Here is an 18,564-nt window from a genome sequence, read left to right as displayed (position 1 = left end):
TTTGATCGTTTGTTTGAAATTGTTTACAAAAGGCGTACAACACTATTTGCTGTCCATGTCATATCTACCGTGCATGTCATGCCATTTGCTATCATTCAATAATTCCTTCGTTCTCACCGTTCTCACTCACAGACTACGTTCGAGATTTCCTTGTTCATGTTATCTGATTGCAGGTCTATCTTGAAAAATAGCATTAATGCTGTATAAAATTATATAAAATGGCAGATCAAGTGAATATTCACGATGACATCAAACTGTGAGTAAAATCCATGTTCGCCTAAGAAGTTCCAAAAACGGAAACTTGCTTAGATTCATTACAATATTGTCGACGTACATAAACCTGTTTCCTTCTGAAACCTTTTAAATAAACATAATTAATTAATGAGAAATAGACAATTCTCATTAATTAATTATGTTACAACTCTTTCATAATTTTAAGTCTATTTCCTGTACATAATGAGTAAAAGCACTGAATTTTTTTTGCCTTTCCGAAACATTCAATGCGGTATTATAGCTATACAGCGCTCAAACTTTTTCTAATTTATCATGGTGATCTCATTTTTGATTAGGCGCAAATTAGGTATAATAATTCAATTGTTATTAGTTAAAATTAGAAATTACCATAACCATTATAAACATGAAGGAAATCTTACAAAATCTATGGAAACTTGAAAGTATAATATGAAATTTTCATTTTAGATATACAACAGCAGAAAAATTCTATTTGGAGCCAACAATCAATCCTAAAGAAATTATGGTGATTGATAGAGTTTCTGGAGTGGCATATGTTGAGGGTAAACTATATTTTTTAATTCAACCTTTAGCCTTCCCTAACAACATATCGTCAGGGATAGTGCAATTATGCGTAATTGCATTGTGGTTATGAGTTTCCATTTCAGTAATTTAGAGGCCGAATCAAATCTGCTTAAATGTTGTGGCAACCACATTAGAGTGATTTACGGAATCTATTGTTACCAGTATGTAGACAACTTAAATTAATGCTTACTGTGCAAAGATGAAAGTTGTAGCCATTGAAATAACAAAGTAATAATGTTAAATCCCTCTACCAGCCTTTTACCAATGCTACATACACGGATTTGCACTATCCCCGACAATATCTTTCTTTTCCTGTATATCTGGCGGCTATACCATTCTTCAGCTCTGAACTATTATATGATATATTTATATATTGATACATTTATTTTAGGTGTGGAGAAAGTGAAAATTCCAATACCTCCAAATGCATACAAGCCTGTATGTGGCTTCCTTGGATCCATCAAGCTCATTTCCGGTTATTACCTCATTGTGGCCAAGTACAGAATTGTGGTGAGTAGATAATAATAATATGTTTTCTATCTGTTGTACAGTCAAAGTCAAAATAATGCATTAATTGAACTATGCCATATAACAATAGTATCAAAAGACTAAACAAATATGTAACTGTATAATTTTGTTATACATATATGCAATAGACTTATCGGCAACATGTTTATTTAATTATTTAGACACATTTTTTGCTCTTGACTTTGCAATTACCTATATGAATGCTTCACAAAATTGAATTTTTTATTAATAAAAACAATACAATACAAATACAAATATTTTTTATTTCACACGTACAAATACATAATAACAATACAACAAAAAGTAAAAATTACATGTACAACAGGCGGCCCTATTGCTAAATAGCAATCTCTTCCAGGCAACCAACCAAATCAAACCAAAAGGCAGGCAACAAATTAAACGTTCAGACACCACGGTCCATATATATATTATAAATATACAATATACACTTATTAACTTATATAAAGTTTAAAGCACAATTAATTAAATTTAAAAAATCTCAATTACCTTATTAATTTTTTTTAAGTTGTCTATATGTATATATACCATACGACAATGGTTCATATTATATGGGCAAACGCAAACAAACTTGCTAGCTATCATACTCTAGATGCTACTAAATTCAATGCAAAACAATATTAAAAACCACTGATGACCGGCTGTTTGCCTATCAATGTAGTTTTTAAATACCAAAGTTGAATTTTTGACACTTTTTTCTCTTGGGGACACTTCAATTTCTCTGAAATCTTAAATTGCAGTGTTGAAATTTTCCACTGTAGAATGTCTATCACTGGTTGGATTATGGCAACTCTCCACTCCACTGTAATGAGCATCTTAGGGCTGCATCCTAAAGGAAACCATTCTCTGGTACTAGTACTGAGCGGGCTAGTACTGCCTTTTGTCAGGAGTCTGTATCCTGGGTACTGCATCGGTTGCTCTCGTCCTTTTTGGATAGGGTGTGAGAAAACTTGCCCATATCACGTTACACTGTTTGTATCCTGTATAATACTCTGTGAAATAAATACCATCTGTAAATATAAAAAAAACATGCAGACAAATTGCGAACCTCCTCCTTTTTTCAAGTCGGTTAAAAATACGACCTATCTCTTGTGGCGTCACGAATACCGTTCACGAATAATGTTAAATATTTTGCATCTTTAACACTTTGTATTAGCAGTTGATAATGGGTTCAATTTGATGAAAATTTTAATAATGTTTCCAATGATTGTTTACGTTATTTGACTATGTTTCTACATGTGACTGAATTTAACATTCTCGTAAGGCGATTTTTTTTTAAATGAAACTTTTTTCCCATTTAAATAACGTATATTTGCTTTTTCAAACAAACCAACGTTTCGGGCTCATTTCTCACGGCAGCTGACTGAGATGGTAAAATCATCAACCAGTTATGTCTAACATTAATGAATGCGATTTAGATCTGAAAAAATAATTTCATTTCCAATGTATAAGAATCGTGAAAACCTAAGAACTCGATATTAATTCTGTTTTAAAGTACGCAACATAAAATTCTAGTCGCAAACTGATTATAAACATTTATTATCCAAAACACATTAATCTCTTTTATGCAATAAACAACATACCTATTTTTGCCGCTAAGCAGTAATGGAAGCATTAGGTACTGCGTTCCAGTTTTGTAGGGCAAGGGTGTAGGTTAAACTACAGGCCCATGGAACTTGTCAACTTTATGTGTCAGTGTGATAGTTGCAGTGGCAGTACCTCTGACTATTATGAGTAGATTTGTTGCGTACATCCAGGCGCATGACTTGTTCATTCCGTCATCAAATAATATGTATAATTCATAGCCCCACACTAGGGACACCCTGCATCGCAGGTGCCATGGACATGCACATAGATAAGCACAATTATACCCAAACTCACGAGAGAAATAAATGTAAGCCATACAAATATTAATACCGAACCCGGGACCTCTGCGTGGAATGGGAACCGTTCGGCCACAGAGGCAGTTGAAATAACATACTCAGATGTTTTTATGATATTGAGGGTCGTATTCCAAAACTCTACTCAATGCTTAAGTCAGGACTTGAGCAGACTTGAGTATGATTTCAAGCACTGGAAATACGACCCTAATGCCAAGGACTTGAGTATGATTTTCAGTGCTTTAAATAATACTCAAGTCCTGACTTGAACATTGAGTAGAGTTCTGGAATACGACTCTTAGTGACTGGACGAAATAGTCGTTCGTCCATGTTGTAGTGCCTCTCAAGACTTTATATTGCAGAGATTTGAGGGGCACTGCACTGCGCCCATAGAGAAATATTTGTATGACCTACATTTATTTCTTCCGTGAGTTTGGGTGTAATTTGTGGTTGTCAATGTGTGTGTCCGTGGTAACCGCGATACAGGGTTTCTGTACTCCAGGACTATGAATGTGTTCGTTATTTATTTATTTATGTCCCATGTGCCTGTAATTTCGCAGCAATGCTCACATTAAGGTATGTTCACATGACATGATTCAAAAACCTAATGCGCTTTTGGTTTTCGAGTAGTGTACACATGGCGGGCGCTTTTCGGACGTTGAGCGCGCATTGAATAAATCCGTATTAAAGTCTTCCGTACCCATTTCTAGAAAAAAAATCGCGCGCTCATGTGAACGGCAGTACGCAAACCTAAAGCGCGCTTCAACGCGCGTTGACAAGTGCCCGGCGTTAGCACGACGTTGAGCGCGCGTTGGCCGCTCGCATGTGAATACCAACGCGATTTACGTACAACATTCTGTAAGTTGTGAGCGCGCGTAACGAAACGCCCGTTGAACGCTCGTCATGTGAATAGTGAATATGCTTTCATTGCTTGGCAGCAGAAATAGGTAAGTACTTCCCCCTGGACGAATTATTCTACGAATTATTCTTTCACTAAGAGCTCTACTGCTGCTAAAAATGTCTGAACTGAGTTTTAACGGAAAACTTTCTTGGTGTGTTAATTAAAAACGTATGTATGCTTGCAGGTTGGCAGAGTGAATAACCATGACATCTACAAGTTAGCAGGTGTAGATATCATCCCATATGTGAGGACCACCTCACACCTTACTAGCCAACAGGTTTGTTATGTATCCATATACAAATTTATCAATGAGACGAAAGTTGATTTCAGTGTATTCCTTACTGTCTGTGGTTGTTGCGACGTCATTAGTTACAATATTATAGATTCCATACTTGTATAAGTACCTATACAAGTATAAGTTTGAAACAAACATAAGTTTGAAAGTAAATTTCGTCTGAAAGAATTAACACACTTTCTGTTTTTTTACCTAAAAAAAAAAGATCTCTTGAATTTTTACTTTCGACCTTCGACAACCTCGATGGCACACATGAGGAGATGCTAGGCGGCCGCGCGTCTTTAGCGCAATTTTGAGTTCACTAAAGTGGCGCGCGCGCGTCACGATAGTGGCGCTGAAACTGCGCTTCTAAATATTATATGAAAATTACCAGTGGCGCCACTTCAGCGCTTCTACAGGCATCTAATTTGAAGGCAAGAACGTGACACTTAAGAAATTTTCTTCTACGACCTCACTAATGTCACTGAAAAGTAGACATTCATGTATATCATAGTTTCCTTAAGTGGTTCCTACCGCCCCCAGTGGGCGCTGAAGTAGGGGCCTTGGGAGCAATTGGGGAGCGTTGGTGCTGTCATAGGAGTGCTACCGCATTTGAAAAAAAACCTGAACTATCTATTTAAACCACACTTGCACATATATATTTATACATTTCCTTGCGATTTTTCATAGTGAAGTTGATATAATATGTACGTGATTTCATTTATTTTTTGTGGTGGTGGGCGTTGAATTTTTTTAAACATGCCTATGTGGGCGATGAATCAAAAACAAAAAAATCAAAGTTTGGTACCCTATGATGTATATTAACACATGGTTTAAAATTTTAATAGATCGAAGATAACAGCACATACGAGCGCATGCTTCGATACGCGTTGAACGCTCCTGGTATATACTTCTCGTACGGCTACGATTTGACGCACTCGTTGCAGCGCTTGCACTCAGTGACTGCTGATTTTCACAAGGTAATAGCTGTTATTTGCTCATCATCTCATCGACCTATTAACGTCCTACTGCTGGGGGTCTACTCTCATTCGCCGGAACAGTTACTGTCAAATAAGTATGAATGAAATGAAATATTAATTTGGTTGAGCATTACTTATTTGACAGTAATTGTTCGGGACGGAGGTCAGATGGACCGGGACTAGACCCTCTGGGCACGGGTCTGCCTTGCTGGCCCAATGCCAGTTGGGAACTTAACATGTTTTCCTTTAGTTGTGAACCTTCTTCGCCATACAAGTTTCATCACAATGTTTCCTTTTACTGTTAGCGAGAGGTATTGCCAGTACAAAATTCACAATTAAGGGTGAGCTCAGACGAGCGTAATTTTGTTTGTTGTGAGTTGCGTTTTTTGAGTCGTGTTAGTAGCTGTAGTGCAGTAGATTTCCTTGTGAAAGAGTTCGTCCAGGGAAGTACTTGACAGTACCTATTTCTGCCGCCAGATGTAATGTAGCATATTCCCGGGAGGCGGTCGGGACAAGCACACTATCGTTTATCTATGGGAATTATTTGGATAAACCTTGGGGTTTTGTAACGAACAAAGGAAACCAAACACCAAAGACATTGAGCATTTATTATTCGGTTCTACAAAATCAACAACTTTATACTAGAACTGCATTAATCATCCGGGGTTACTACCACCCTAACTTAATCTTTTAACGGCGGCAGGCTAACAGCGTTGTGAGCATTACTGTTTCGGTTTTGAAGGGTAAGGGTGCAGGTGAAATTACAGGCACATGGGACTTGTCAACTTGTCTCTGAGTGGCATTGCAACTGCTATGGACAAGCGTGTCATGCGTTAAAACCAGGCGCACGACTTGTTCGTCCTCATTGGTATCATTAAAAAAGAAACCTGCACAGGCACGTCACATAGTGTGACCGAAGTTCCGGACTTTTATATGAAACCGAATGCAGAATACACAACTCGCTAGATTATGCACGTTTTACCTCACCCTAATCTTTGCTCATAAATGTACTTAGAAATTAAAGTCATACACTTCTTAATTGAATAAAAAAAACCGTACTCATAAGTTCGTGGAATTACATCTATTAGACATTGAAATCGGTTATCGGAAAGTACGTGTAACGGGATTCATCCCCTAGTTTGCCACATGGAACCAATATTCAGGTTTGACAACAGCCAGGAGCTTTGCAACAAAAACAGAATCATCGAAATCAGTTCACAAAGGCCGGAGTATTCGCGTAACATACATACAAAGAAAAGTACAGTCGAATTGAGAACCTCATCTTCTTTTGAAGTCGGTCAAAATACTGTCGTTCACCCACTGGTTTACCGCCACTCTAATTTGTTGAAATACAATTTTATTGCAAACGCGCCATGTTACGGTAAAAGACCGCAGCTTGTGTAGACTTAGCAGTGTCTACTTTGCACATTTGCCTTTGAAAACATCAAGTAACTTCACAAAAATATTAAGTGAGCTCTAAGTTAATATAACAATAATGGACGTTGTACAATTGTGTCATTTATTTGCTTGCTTCGTCCAGTCTAACTGGCCTTTGGTGACTTTGCTAACTCCATAGAAGCGTTACATCTGATTTTGTTTTTACAGCTGTCGCTAGCATGCCGTGCAGACCCTCGCTTCCTCTGGAACGGATTTCTGTTGAAAGACTTCATGGACCCCATGTTTGGGAAATTCGCGTTGCCACTCATACAAGGATGTATCCTTTTTATTCGACAGAGTTTAGTACAATATGAATAATCAGTAGACATGCAAACATGTGAATACTAAAAACAAATACAAAATACTCGATAGGTATACAAACACTCGAAAGAAAATACAAATACTCTATGGGGATACAAACACTCGAAAGGAATACAAATACTCGAAGGGAATGCAAATGCTCGATAGGGATATGAATGCATTTAAAGTTTTCTACATAGAGCATAGTTTCCCAAAGTGGTCCCTACTGTAAGAGTAGGGTAGGGCGGTACCCCTACCCGATGCCCCAATCGGGAGCAATTGGGGATGCTGTCCTGGGAGTGCGACCATATTTTAAAAAACCTGAATTATATTTAAACTACACTACATTTTTTTCTTGTAATTTTTTGTGTTAACTTAATATAAAAAATACGTGGTTTCAATTATTTTTTGTGGTGGTGGACGTTGCAATTTTTATATCATACCTAGGCGGTGAGTCAAAAACTTTGGAAAGGAAACCTATGACATAGAGTATACAAAGTCAATTGACTTAACTCTCTAATTATAAGTGGAGGTAAATACAAAAGGCAACTAAGTTACTAGCGTAAACATCTTCTATGTACATAAATATCTAATATACATATAGAACGATAACTTCCTTAACACGTACGCAGTCGTTGCCGTGAACAAGCTAACGATCAAGAAGCATCAGCTGACGTGGTCTCTGATTTCCCGGAGATGCGTCGAACGTGCCGGAACGAGGTTCTTCATGCGCGGCGCCGACGTCGAGGTATGTTATAGTTATCGAGTTCTTAAGTAGCATTTTTGTATCAGTAGAGCACATTGTGATAGAGTTCGTCCATGGAAGTACTGTCACCTTATCTATATCTGCCGACAAGCAGTAATGGGATCATTACCACCGGTTTTGAAGAATAAGCTAGTCTTCTAGTTCATTCCGTGGCTTATAGTGCGCGCGGAACTAGCTGGCCGCGCCTTAGGTATGTGAGCGGTGGGACGGGGAGGCGGGGGCACTTGATGTCATTACTCAGAATACTCAGTTCGGCGCCGGACTTCGCGGCGGCAACACACGTTGACAGTTCTGGCTAGTTTAGACAAAACGCACAAGAGATTGCAATGTCAAGATGAGTCCGCCGATAAAAAGACAATCTAAGGAAATAATATTTAAAGTGCATACGTTTTTTAAAAAACGGAAAGCCGATGTCAATAGTTTAGAATATAAAACTGATGCGAATATTCATAAATTAGTGGCAGAAGCAACCGGGATATCAGAACGAAGTGTAAGGAGAGTGATTGCTCAAAGTAAAACATCCTTGCAAAATACAGGGGAAGCAAAATTTAGTTCTCCACGAAGGCCAAAAGAGATAAAAAAGAAAATACAAGTTGATGATTTTGATTTAGGAGTGATAAGAAGAAAAATAAATCAGTTTTATACGGTACAGAAAACAAATCCAAGTCTACGAAAACTAAATGCTGTGTTAAAAGAGGATAATATTTTAGATTGCGGATTAACTTATTTAAGAGAACTTTTGCACAAACTGGAATATTCATTTAAAAAATGTAAATCGAAGAGATCCCTTTTATTAGAGAGACCAAACATTGTTGAATGGCGAGTGAAATATTTGAGGGCCATAAGAAAATTCAGAGAAGACAAACGAAATATATTCTTTTTGGACGAAACTTACGTTAACCAAAGTCATAATGTCCAAAAATGTTGGCAATCTTCGTCGGAGCCTGGTGTTTATGCAGATATAGGCAAAGGAAGGCGTTTAATAATAGTTCACGCTGGTAGTCGGAACGGGTTAGTTGACGATGCTCTGCTAATTTTTAAATCAGATTCAAAAACAGGAGACTATCATGGATACATGAACTCTACAAATTTTTACAACTGGGTTGATCGAAAGTTAATACCTAAACTTCCACCTAACTCAGTCATAGTTATGGACAATGCAGCTTACCACTGTGTGCAAGTTGAGAAGAAACCGACTATGTCCTGTATGAAAATTAATATGCAGAATTGGTTGCAAAATCATAACGTGCCCTTTTCTCCCACGATGGTCAAAGCTGAACTCTTGGGCTTGATTAATACGACCCAATCAGAAAAAATATACACGATTGATGAACTTCTGAAAGGTGCAGGTCATACTGTTCTAAGACTACCTCCATATCATCCAGATCTCAACCCAATCGAGCTTGTGTGGGCAAATATAAAAAATTGCCTGGCCAGAGATCACATTAATGCTACATTGGACGAGAAAATTACAATACTAACAAGACTATTTTCTGAATTTTCTGCCGAACAATGGCAAAAATGCGACGACCACGTACAAAAAAACGAACAAGAATACTGGAATCATGATATGAGATATGATACTGTGATGGACGAATTCATTATAAACTTACAAGATGATTCTGACTCAAGTTCAGACAATTCAGAATCAAGTGATTCAGAGGATAATATGTCAGAGTAATTTCATATCTATAAATACAAAGTCGTGTTAGTTACACTAATTAATTAATAATAATTTCATAAATGATTCAAATATGTCGGAAGAATTTCATTTAATTTGTTTTTGGTTTATTTTACTTTTAATTGCAATGTACGGACAACAGCAAGTCCATCAATACATAAATGTCAAATTTATCCAATCAATTTTATACTCTATTCCCTGGACTTTAAGTTGAAAATCAATTGAGGAAATCTGACAGTTTGTGGCGGCCTGATGTGCTGCCGACTGTACATTGCAATTAATTAGATAGGTATAATATAAACTTGTAAAAGTTCAATTGGCTTTAATTTTTTCTTTTCAATAACTGAACAATTATTGTTCACGATATCTCGAGATTGGTCGTCACTGTCTAATCTCATGTGCGTTGCGAGCAGCAAGCAACCCGCCCCCTCACCCCTGTCACTACCTAAGGCGCGGCCAGCTAGTTCCGCGCGCACTATAGTTGACATAGCGTCTGGCAAGGTTTGCTGGAAGACGGTCGTTCGAATCCATCCGTATTGAAGGATTTTTTTCTGAGTGTTCGATCTTTGTATTAATAATTATTACAAACTAGTGGAGTAATTTCACAAAAATAAGTGAATATTATGGTAGTCAAACATCGTCACATTCAATACACCTGAAAATTATTCTATAGCTTATTTGGCTAGATCTAGCACCTGAACCACAGAACCGAAAATATAGTAGAAGTGGTTAGTTAGCCTCACACGCGTGCCAACTATAGGTCTCTTAAGTCCTATGTGAGCTCAGTTCGCCGTTTTCGTTTTGTATGGTATGGTTGTGTCAATTCTTTCGCATAAATTCGATAAAATTGTAGAAAAATGCCTTATTGTGCTGTTTTGGAGAGCAAAAATTATAGTCGCACCAAAAGTATTACCCGCAGTATCACATCGTCGGCAAGTCTTATTTTAATAAATTTTCAATTTTCTGCTTATCGAAAAATTTTTTCGAACGAAATTAAACCTCTGCAATATGGTCGCTTCTTTATTGGAAAACGAAATTAATAACTCCAATTCATCGGTGATTCAGCAATTAACCGCTAGACGGCAGGACATTGATTGAATTTTCAATTTAATATGTATCAAAACATCGTAACAATCAATAATAGGTATTGAACTTACAACGACATGCCAACAGGGTAAAGTTTAAATTATGTTAAAAATCCAGAATGTTATTTCTTAATTATTTCTTTTTAAATTTGAAACTACGACTAATCATTATCAAGATTTCGTAGTGTTTCAAATTGAGAATGTGTGAGTTTTGGCGACATCGGTTCCGGTAGTAATCGAGGCTTATGGCACTTCATTTGTTTTTTTTTTCTTGAACGTTGGTCTTTTTGAAAAAACAAATATACGAAATTTTAGATACGAAAAAATTGTTTTATTTGCATTGTTTTTGCCGTTATCTTAGCGCATCGTTTAATGCAAGAATATAGTTTACGAAGCCCAGCTAGTAAATTTGTATTTCCAGGGCAATGTAGCAAACTTCGTAGAAACAGAACAAATACTAGAATTCGGCGGCACGAAAACATCGTTCTTGCAAACGCGCGGCTCCATACCGCTGTTCTGGACGCAGTACCCCAACTTGAAGTATAAGCCCGCGATGACTCTGTCGCACGAGGACCACGTCTCGGCTTATACGAAACATTTGAGGGACCAGCACCAGCGGTATGGATCGCAGGTGCTTGTCAATTTGGTGAGTAAAATTAATATTTAGAAATAGTCATAACTCGCACACTCATGGTACCGCACTAGGAAAACCCTGTATCGCAGTGGCTACGGACATATAGACACCCACAAATTACACCCAACCTCACGAGATAAATAAATGAAGGCCATACAAATATTTCCCTCTGCACGGGAATCGAACCCGTGACCTCTTGCGTGGCAGTCCATGTATGTATGGTTGCCGTTCGGCCACGGAGCCATTTATGAACATAATGATTTCAAATGTTACACTAAGCAAATTTGCCTATAAGATGATAGATATTTTGAGTCTGAATTTTCGAAACGGTTAATTAAAAAAAACGAATAATAACGATTTTTCCTAACCTAGATCGACCAGCGCGGCAAAGAAGAGTCTCTTGAGCGCGGCTACCGTGCGGCAGTAGCGGCTGCCGCCCTACCTGGCGTTCGATACGAGCCTTTCGACTTCCACGCGGAGTGCCGTGGTATGAGATACGACAGACTCAATGTGCTCATTGACCGGATCTCACACGAGCAGGTAGGGAAAACATCGACTGTTGCCTTTTTCAGAAAACAGACAAACCAGTGCTTCTTCCTTGAGTTTACAGAGTCGGAAGTTATTAGAGATCACGTAAAAATTCTACACAATAGACAATCAGAAAAAATTTAAAATAGTGTAGTTACAGTTAGTGAAAATGGTTGTGTAATAATAATAATGAATATGATAATGTAACGTTTACAGAAAGATTATTTACTCGTTGCAGACTCGGTCATAAATCATCGGAGCGGGACAGCGATTTTTCTCTCTCACCTGCTTAGTGACGCGTGCGCCTATCCGATATCGATAAAAACAAATGAGTAACTAAGAGCGAGGGGTGGCAAGTGCGGGCGGTGCAGTACCTTATGAGTAATTTATTACTTACTAATGTTTAAATATCGCAACCTTTTTTATTGTAATATTTGACCCTTCCCTGTTTGAACGTTGACAATGAGTAGTTTTTATAAAAATCATATTTCACATGTCGGAACTAATATTACGGCTCAAGCACGTACTGTTACCAATAATGTGCTATATAAATTGTTTTTATTTCCATTCTTACTTTCACTATTACAGCAAAATTGAACATCATCTATAGATATCGATAGCATTTATCGACTGCAGTGATGCACGATCCTGCGCTTAAACAAAAGGCCAGTACCTGCTCGTACTCTACTGGTAAGTGGGAGAGAGAGAGCGCAATATTGCTGTCCCGCTCCGATACTTTTTGGCCGAGTCTGCAGCGAGTAAATAATGTTTCTAAAGTTTGAGTTTGTTAAATTACTAAATCGCGACATAATTTGCGACAATCAATATTTCTGTGAAATAATAATTTGCATTTTTATATAATAAATTAATTTTGAAATGGTAATATTTTAAATCTGGTGTGCAACCATCATACAAATTTTTCCATCAAAATCACGATTCCAAAACACCAACAACCAATGCCGAAATACCGAGATCGCAAAACTGCTGGGGGATTTGAAGTCATAAACTCAAAGTAGGATGGCATTTAATAACATTGACAAAGACAATTATCAATGTGGTGTTATTTTTGTGTACAGGAAGAATTCAGCTACTTCATGTCTCGAGGTGGTCACGTGCTTCTAAACCAGAATGGAGCATTTCGGACCAACTGCGTGGACTGTTTGGACCGCACCAACGTAGTCCAAAGTTTACTCGCTAAAAGGCAGCTGGAGACATCGCTGCAGATGCTAGAAGTCAAGTTGAGGAATGAACAGCTGCCTGCTTGGATTGTGAAATTGTTTAATAATGTAGGTATAGGCACACATTCGCAAAAATCCGCTTTATAACATTTAAAGAAATGGCGGCCGCGAAGCCGGAATAAATCGAGTTATTGTCGTCGAATAGCGTTCACTTAAATTGAAACCTTATTTGGCTTTTATAATTTGCCTCAGGTGTGGGCCGACCACGCGGACATGATCTCCATACAGTACTCCGGCACGGGGGCCCTCAAGACGGACTTCACTCGCACTGGCAAGCGCACGCGCATCGGTCTCATCAACGACGGGATCAACTCGCTCACCAGATACTATAAGAACAATTTCAGTGACGGCTGGAGACAGGTAAGGATATGTCAAAACATCGCACTATCATTAAAAAATTGGCTACTTTGATTCAAACTTTCACGATTTTCACACATTATTTGCTTTTCGTTTATAGTATAGTTCTTTTTGTTCATCGGTATAAAACATATTTTTTAATAACTTCGACGTTTCGGACCTATCGCAACGTCCATCGTCTTGAAGGGACTGAAGAGGCGGATGTCAACATCTTCTAGCCGTGCGAGTTTTTCTAACTACCCGCACTTGGTCTTCATTACTTATTTGCATGACAATGCTTATTTGTGAATTAGTGTTGTCACCAGACCGACACACGACACTCACGACATCAGGCGACTTGTCGGGCGATACTTGATGTTGTTTACATTTGCTGATGACTGATCCCACGAAGGCTTAAAACCGTCTTGTCTGTTAAAATTACGGTGTTTTTTAATTTCAAAATATAGATTTAATACACGATTAAGTCCCGAACTAAAAATCAAATAATAAAGTGGCTAACGAATTTCGAGAAGTAGCATTTTTGGAAAATTAACAAAATATTTTTTTAAATGTAGTACTGAATAAAACGAATGCATCGATTTTCATATAAAATACAATTTTGAATTCTTAGGTTTTCGCGATCGATTGCTACACATTCGAAAAGAAACTGACGATCTGACATTGCATATCGTTGGCTAAAATAAATTTAATAGCAGTAGAGCTCCTTAGTTTGTCCAGAGAAGCACTGCCACCGGTAATGTGAGCATTACTGCGTTCTTGTTTTTAAGGATAAGGGTGCTGGTGAAATTACAGGCACATGAGACTAGCCAGCAGTGCCATTAAAATATTTGTGATTTAAAGCATTATTGAGTGGCACTGCAATGTCACAGACATACGTGTCGCCTACCACCAGGCGCGCGACTTGCTTGCCCCGTCACTTGGTATACAAGACTGATAATATACATTGCTCCTCTTAAAGTACAAAAATAAATTGTAACCAAGTCATTGAAAACCAAAAACAACGATCTGCAATAAGCACGTAGAAATATTCGTAAGGTCCACTAGTTCGTTTCGTGGCTTAGGTTGGCATAGCGTCTGACACGGTTTGCTGGAAGACGTTCGTTCGAATTCAGTCGTACCGAAGGAGTTTTTCCAAAGTGTTTCGATCTTTGTATTAATAATTATAACAAACTAGTGGAGTAATTTCACAAAAATAATTGAATATTATAGTGATCAAACATCGTGACATTCAATAACTTAAACATGTAAAAAAATGTAAATAATATGTTTATTAAGTAATACACCCAACTTTGACATAGCGATTCATCTAGTGTATTTTTTTGTCTAATAAAACCTTATGTTAATGATTGAATACAGGATTCAATGGACTTGTTATTGGGCAAGTACAAGGTCCAAGATGGCGAAGGTTGTTCGGTGCGCTGCCCGCTGCGGCTGCAACGGAACTGGCGGTACTATACGGTACGTGTCATCTATTGACTTGTTTAAAAAAAACACGCGATTATGTCACGACCGTACAATAAAAAGAGATTTGTGTCATCGTGACTGTTCCTGTGTAACAATAATATGCCAGATATCCACATTATAGTTCATTTCACATAGCATGGGTAAGGTGACGTTTCAGGTTTGATTGAAGTTTCTAGACATGTAGTGATGTAAAAACGAATTAAAAATAAAAATGCAAAGTGGCTTGAATTATTTGTCCAGAACTGATTTTTTTTTATTAACTTTGGTACGCTTGATTTCAGTTCCCATCGGTGCTGCTGTTCGCGATGTCAATGTTCTGCGCGAGCGCAATATTGCCAAAGGAGTACAACACCAAGGCGCTGTCCTATATCATGATGTGGGGCGCCTGTATGGGCGCTACTCTCGCCCTCATTTTCAGGTAAACGAATCACAAAAAGTACCGGACGCTTTTAATCCATTTATTAAACAGAAGACAGTGTTTAATTTTAGGTCCAGAGGATCTTCTATAAGCCTTATAGCAATCCTGAATTAAGTTGAATTTGGCTGCCAATTTCGTACTACGTATAATCTCACAAAAACAAGGCAGGTTCAAAGGTCGTTCACTTGTTTACTCATACCTGACACGAAATCGAACTTCTCGTCTATCAAAATACGCATTTCAAAAAGTTACCTTGTTTAATGGTATCTATTTTTAGGTTCTCAATTCGACTGTACTTTTTTGTTTGTATGTTACGCTATATTACTCCTTTTTTTGTTAGAAGGGAGGTCAGTAGTGGTATCATTCAAATTTGAAGAAAGTATTCCACCTCTAAGGGTGGCAAATTAGAGAATGAATCCGGTTTATCCGATTCCACTCACTTTCCATTAAGTAATATCAATAATTGGCAAATAGATTTAATTCTACAAACTTTTGAGGTCAATTTTTTCTTAGGAACAAGATTAATTATGTATTTCATGGGTTGAAAATTTTATTTATTTGTTTAATCTCCTAGATATGGCACGGAGTTCGTGGACTGGCCCCGGCTGGACGCAGGAGGCCTCGTCGCGAGGCGCGCGCTGCCGCCGCCGTCCTTATGATAGACGATCTGCCTCTCGTCATCGTCGTCTAGACCGTTGCTAAGCAATAATATTTAACTGTATACCACTTGTAGCTATCTACTTTTGGCATCTTACTACTTTTAGCAGTCGGTATACCATAAGTAACGGTGTCAGTAGAGCACAGTATTATGCGAGTTCTAATAGTGATTAGGAAATTACCATTTAACTAATAATCCTGAAAAAGAACCGTTTTAATCCATTCCTGATGTATATACCACTGCCAGTATACCATTGCTAAAAATATACCATTGACGGTACACCAAGGCTAAAGAGTATACTACTGCTAAAAGTTTACCACTGTCAGAAGAAAGTCGCGGCTACAAAAAGTTAATAGTTACCTACCCTCATCACTTTGACAGATAAATGTTTTTCTGTTAAATTTCCCAACACTTGTTACTCTAAAACTACACGTGGGAGCAAATAAGCCGAACCTTACCAGTATTTAAATTTTCTTAGCGATTGGTTCTTCCGGCTAACAGCGACTGGCGAGCTATCAGAATCGTATTGATATTGGAATATAAATACGATAAGGCTGGTAATTTGCCATGCATTATATCATGTACTCAGCCTTTCAATTGCAGTCTTTAAGTGACAGCTGCATAATATAGTGTTTAAAATTAGTACAAAATTTGTTCTTGCTCTTCCAAACGTTGTATAATTAGAGTGAAAAGGAACAGCTATACTTTTTTGAGCTTACAATACACTATTATTTTTATACGGCACAGCTACACCTTTGACCAAATTTTGTATTTTAAACTATGTTATAAGTACCATTCCTTTGATTTTATTGTCCAGTGAGAATACTAATATTATACATGTTGTGAACTTATATGAAAAATAGAGAAAACCCTATTTTGTTTGAATGTGAACAAATTCGATTTGAAAGCTTGCTATGTTGCGGAATAAAGTAGATTGAGTTCCTTTGACAAAGTCTAATGAATTTGATTTACTCAAGCTACTGTATGTGTTGCTCGTGTCGATATTACCGCTCTCTAGTGTAAAGTATGCCAATGGATTGTATGAACAATTTTCCTATGGTTTTGGGGTGTAGGTTAGAAATTAATGTCATGTTATACTGTCCTTACTACAGATTCTTTACTTTATCGTCCAACAATTTATTTTACTTTTGACAACTCCAATTCTGATCGAAATTATGTCATTGTGTTTCCGATTTGATTTTTTACACCAATCAAGCTTATTTACGAAGAAGTTTTAATCGTGAATATTTGCGGGTTTAAAAAAGCAGATATTGTCTGATTGGGATCGTGATGTAGCGTTTGACAATTTGTGTACTCGAGAATTAATAATTAATATTAATGAGGATTCCAGTGATGTTTCCCGTTAATGTGGAGAAGAATCTGACGATTCATTATAGTAAACAATACGGATTTATTATAATTATTTATAATTTATTTCATTTCATTATTGTTTAATAGACAGGTATCAAAATTTATCAACTTGAATAACCTTCGTTACATAATCTGTTGGCTTGATAAATATCGGAGCTAAAGAGCACGTCGCTTTATTAAAATTAAAAAAAGAATCCAGGAAGTGTTGCATTTTTTGTTTTTGGTTGTATGACATCAATACGGAACTTCGGAGATATGCATATGTCAAAAGTTAAATAAATGGTTGGACGGAGTATAGTGATCTGTTACTTAAAATGCAATTATAATTTAACATCATTAAAAAATATTCCTGCACAATGGGCAGAGTATACTAAGTAACACGTTAATATGTTTCGTATCTCTTATTTACTTGTGACCGGTTCACACGAGCTTAGCAGTATTTGGTAAATAGCAGTGCATGCGTTAGTACGTTTTGTATATGAAGCACCATGTTGAACTTATGAAACTCACCAAACGGTACTTTGACTTTTGTAACACTGCAATGGTTCTGTTTCTTATTGTTGGTTACACAAAAGAATTAAAAAAGTATGCTGCTGTGAACTATACTTTTCAAACATAATGTACTGCTGTTGTTAACATACTCTCTGTTTACACATTTAAAAGGATTTGTAGTAAGAATTCAGTATATATAAAAGTAATGCTTTGCCCAATTTGTATTCACTGATTTGTTTATCAATTTAAATATTTTCTATAGTATATCCGAATGTCGCGAAAATCTTGTATTATGTGGCTGTTTTGTCACTCAAAGGAAACATATTGTTCATGAAATGTTTTCATAATAGATTCTCGAAAACTTGGAACAAAATTGAACAATTATTTTCCTTTATATATTGCGCCATTTCTTTTACATTCGGTAAAGTAGTACTTGTTTCGAAAAATGGGCAAAGTTATTATTTTTATAAAGAAATTATAACGGTATTTGGTTCTAGACGGCAAAATAGGCGAGTTGGCAGGTTTAGTGCAATATCCACTAATGATCAGATTTTTCTGCGCATTTTGCACATACGGAAGCACATGTATGTGTTCAAAAACCAGGAAGAGGTGCAAGGTGGATAATTTTAGAAATAACGTTGTTGAATTCGTTTAATTAATAATATTGTAAATGAATACTTAGCATTCCACCGCGTCGTGAGTTGTTTATAATTTATATGGTTTTGTTTTTTCTTTTAT

The 18,564-nt window shown here is 37.1% G+C and overlaps 1 protein-coding gene across 1 annotated transcript; it reads left to right on the top strand.

Annotated features, from left to right (window-relative positions):
• The first annotated feature begins 218 nt into the window (after positions 1 to 218).
• On the top strand, positions 219 to 17,498 carry LOC113239751 (phosphatidylinositide phosphatase SAC1). Its single transcript, XM_026476852.1, has 14 exons — positions 219 to 256; positions 700 to 794; positions 1,208 to 1,326; positions 4,328 to 4,420; positions 5,266 to 5,397; positions 7,003 to 7,111; positions 7,767 to 7,882; positions 11,088 to 11,312; positions 11,673 to 11,840; positions 12,905 to 13,114; positions 13,259 to 13,426; positions 14,780 to 14,881; positions 15,169 to 15,305; positions 15,880 to 17,498. The coding sequence occupies exons 1-14, from the start codon at positions 219 to 221 to the stop codon at positions 15,962 to 15,964; spliced, it is 1,797 nt and encodes a 598-aa protein (XP_026332637.1). The 3' UTR covers positions 15,965 to 17,498.
• Positions 17,499 to 18,564: the final 1,066 nt, after the last annotated feature.

Source organism: Hyposmocoma kahamanoa, unplaced genomic scaffold (genome assembly GCF_003589595.1).
Source record: "Hyposmocoma kahamanoa isolate Upper Pololo Valley unplaced genomic scaffold, ASM358959v1 116, whole genome shotgun sequence".
NCBI lineage: Eukaryota > Metazoa > Arthropoda > Insecta > Lepidoptera > Cosmopterigidae > Hyposmocoma > Hyposmocoma kahamanoa.
This window is presented reverse-complemented; position numbering and strand designations above follow the sequence as displayed.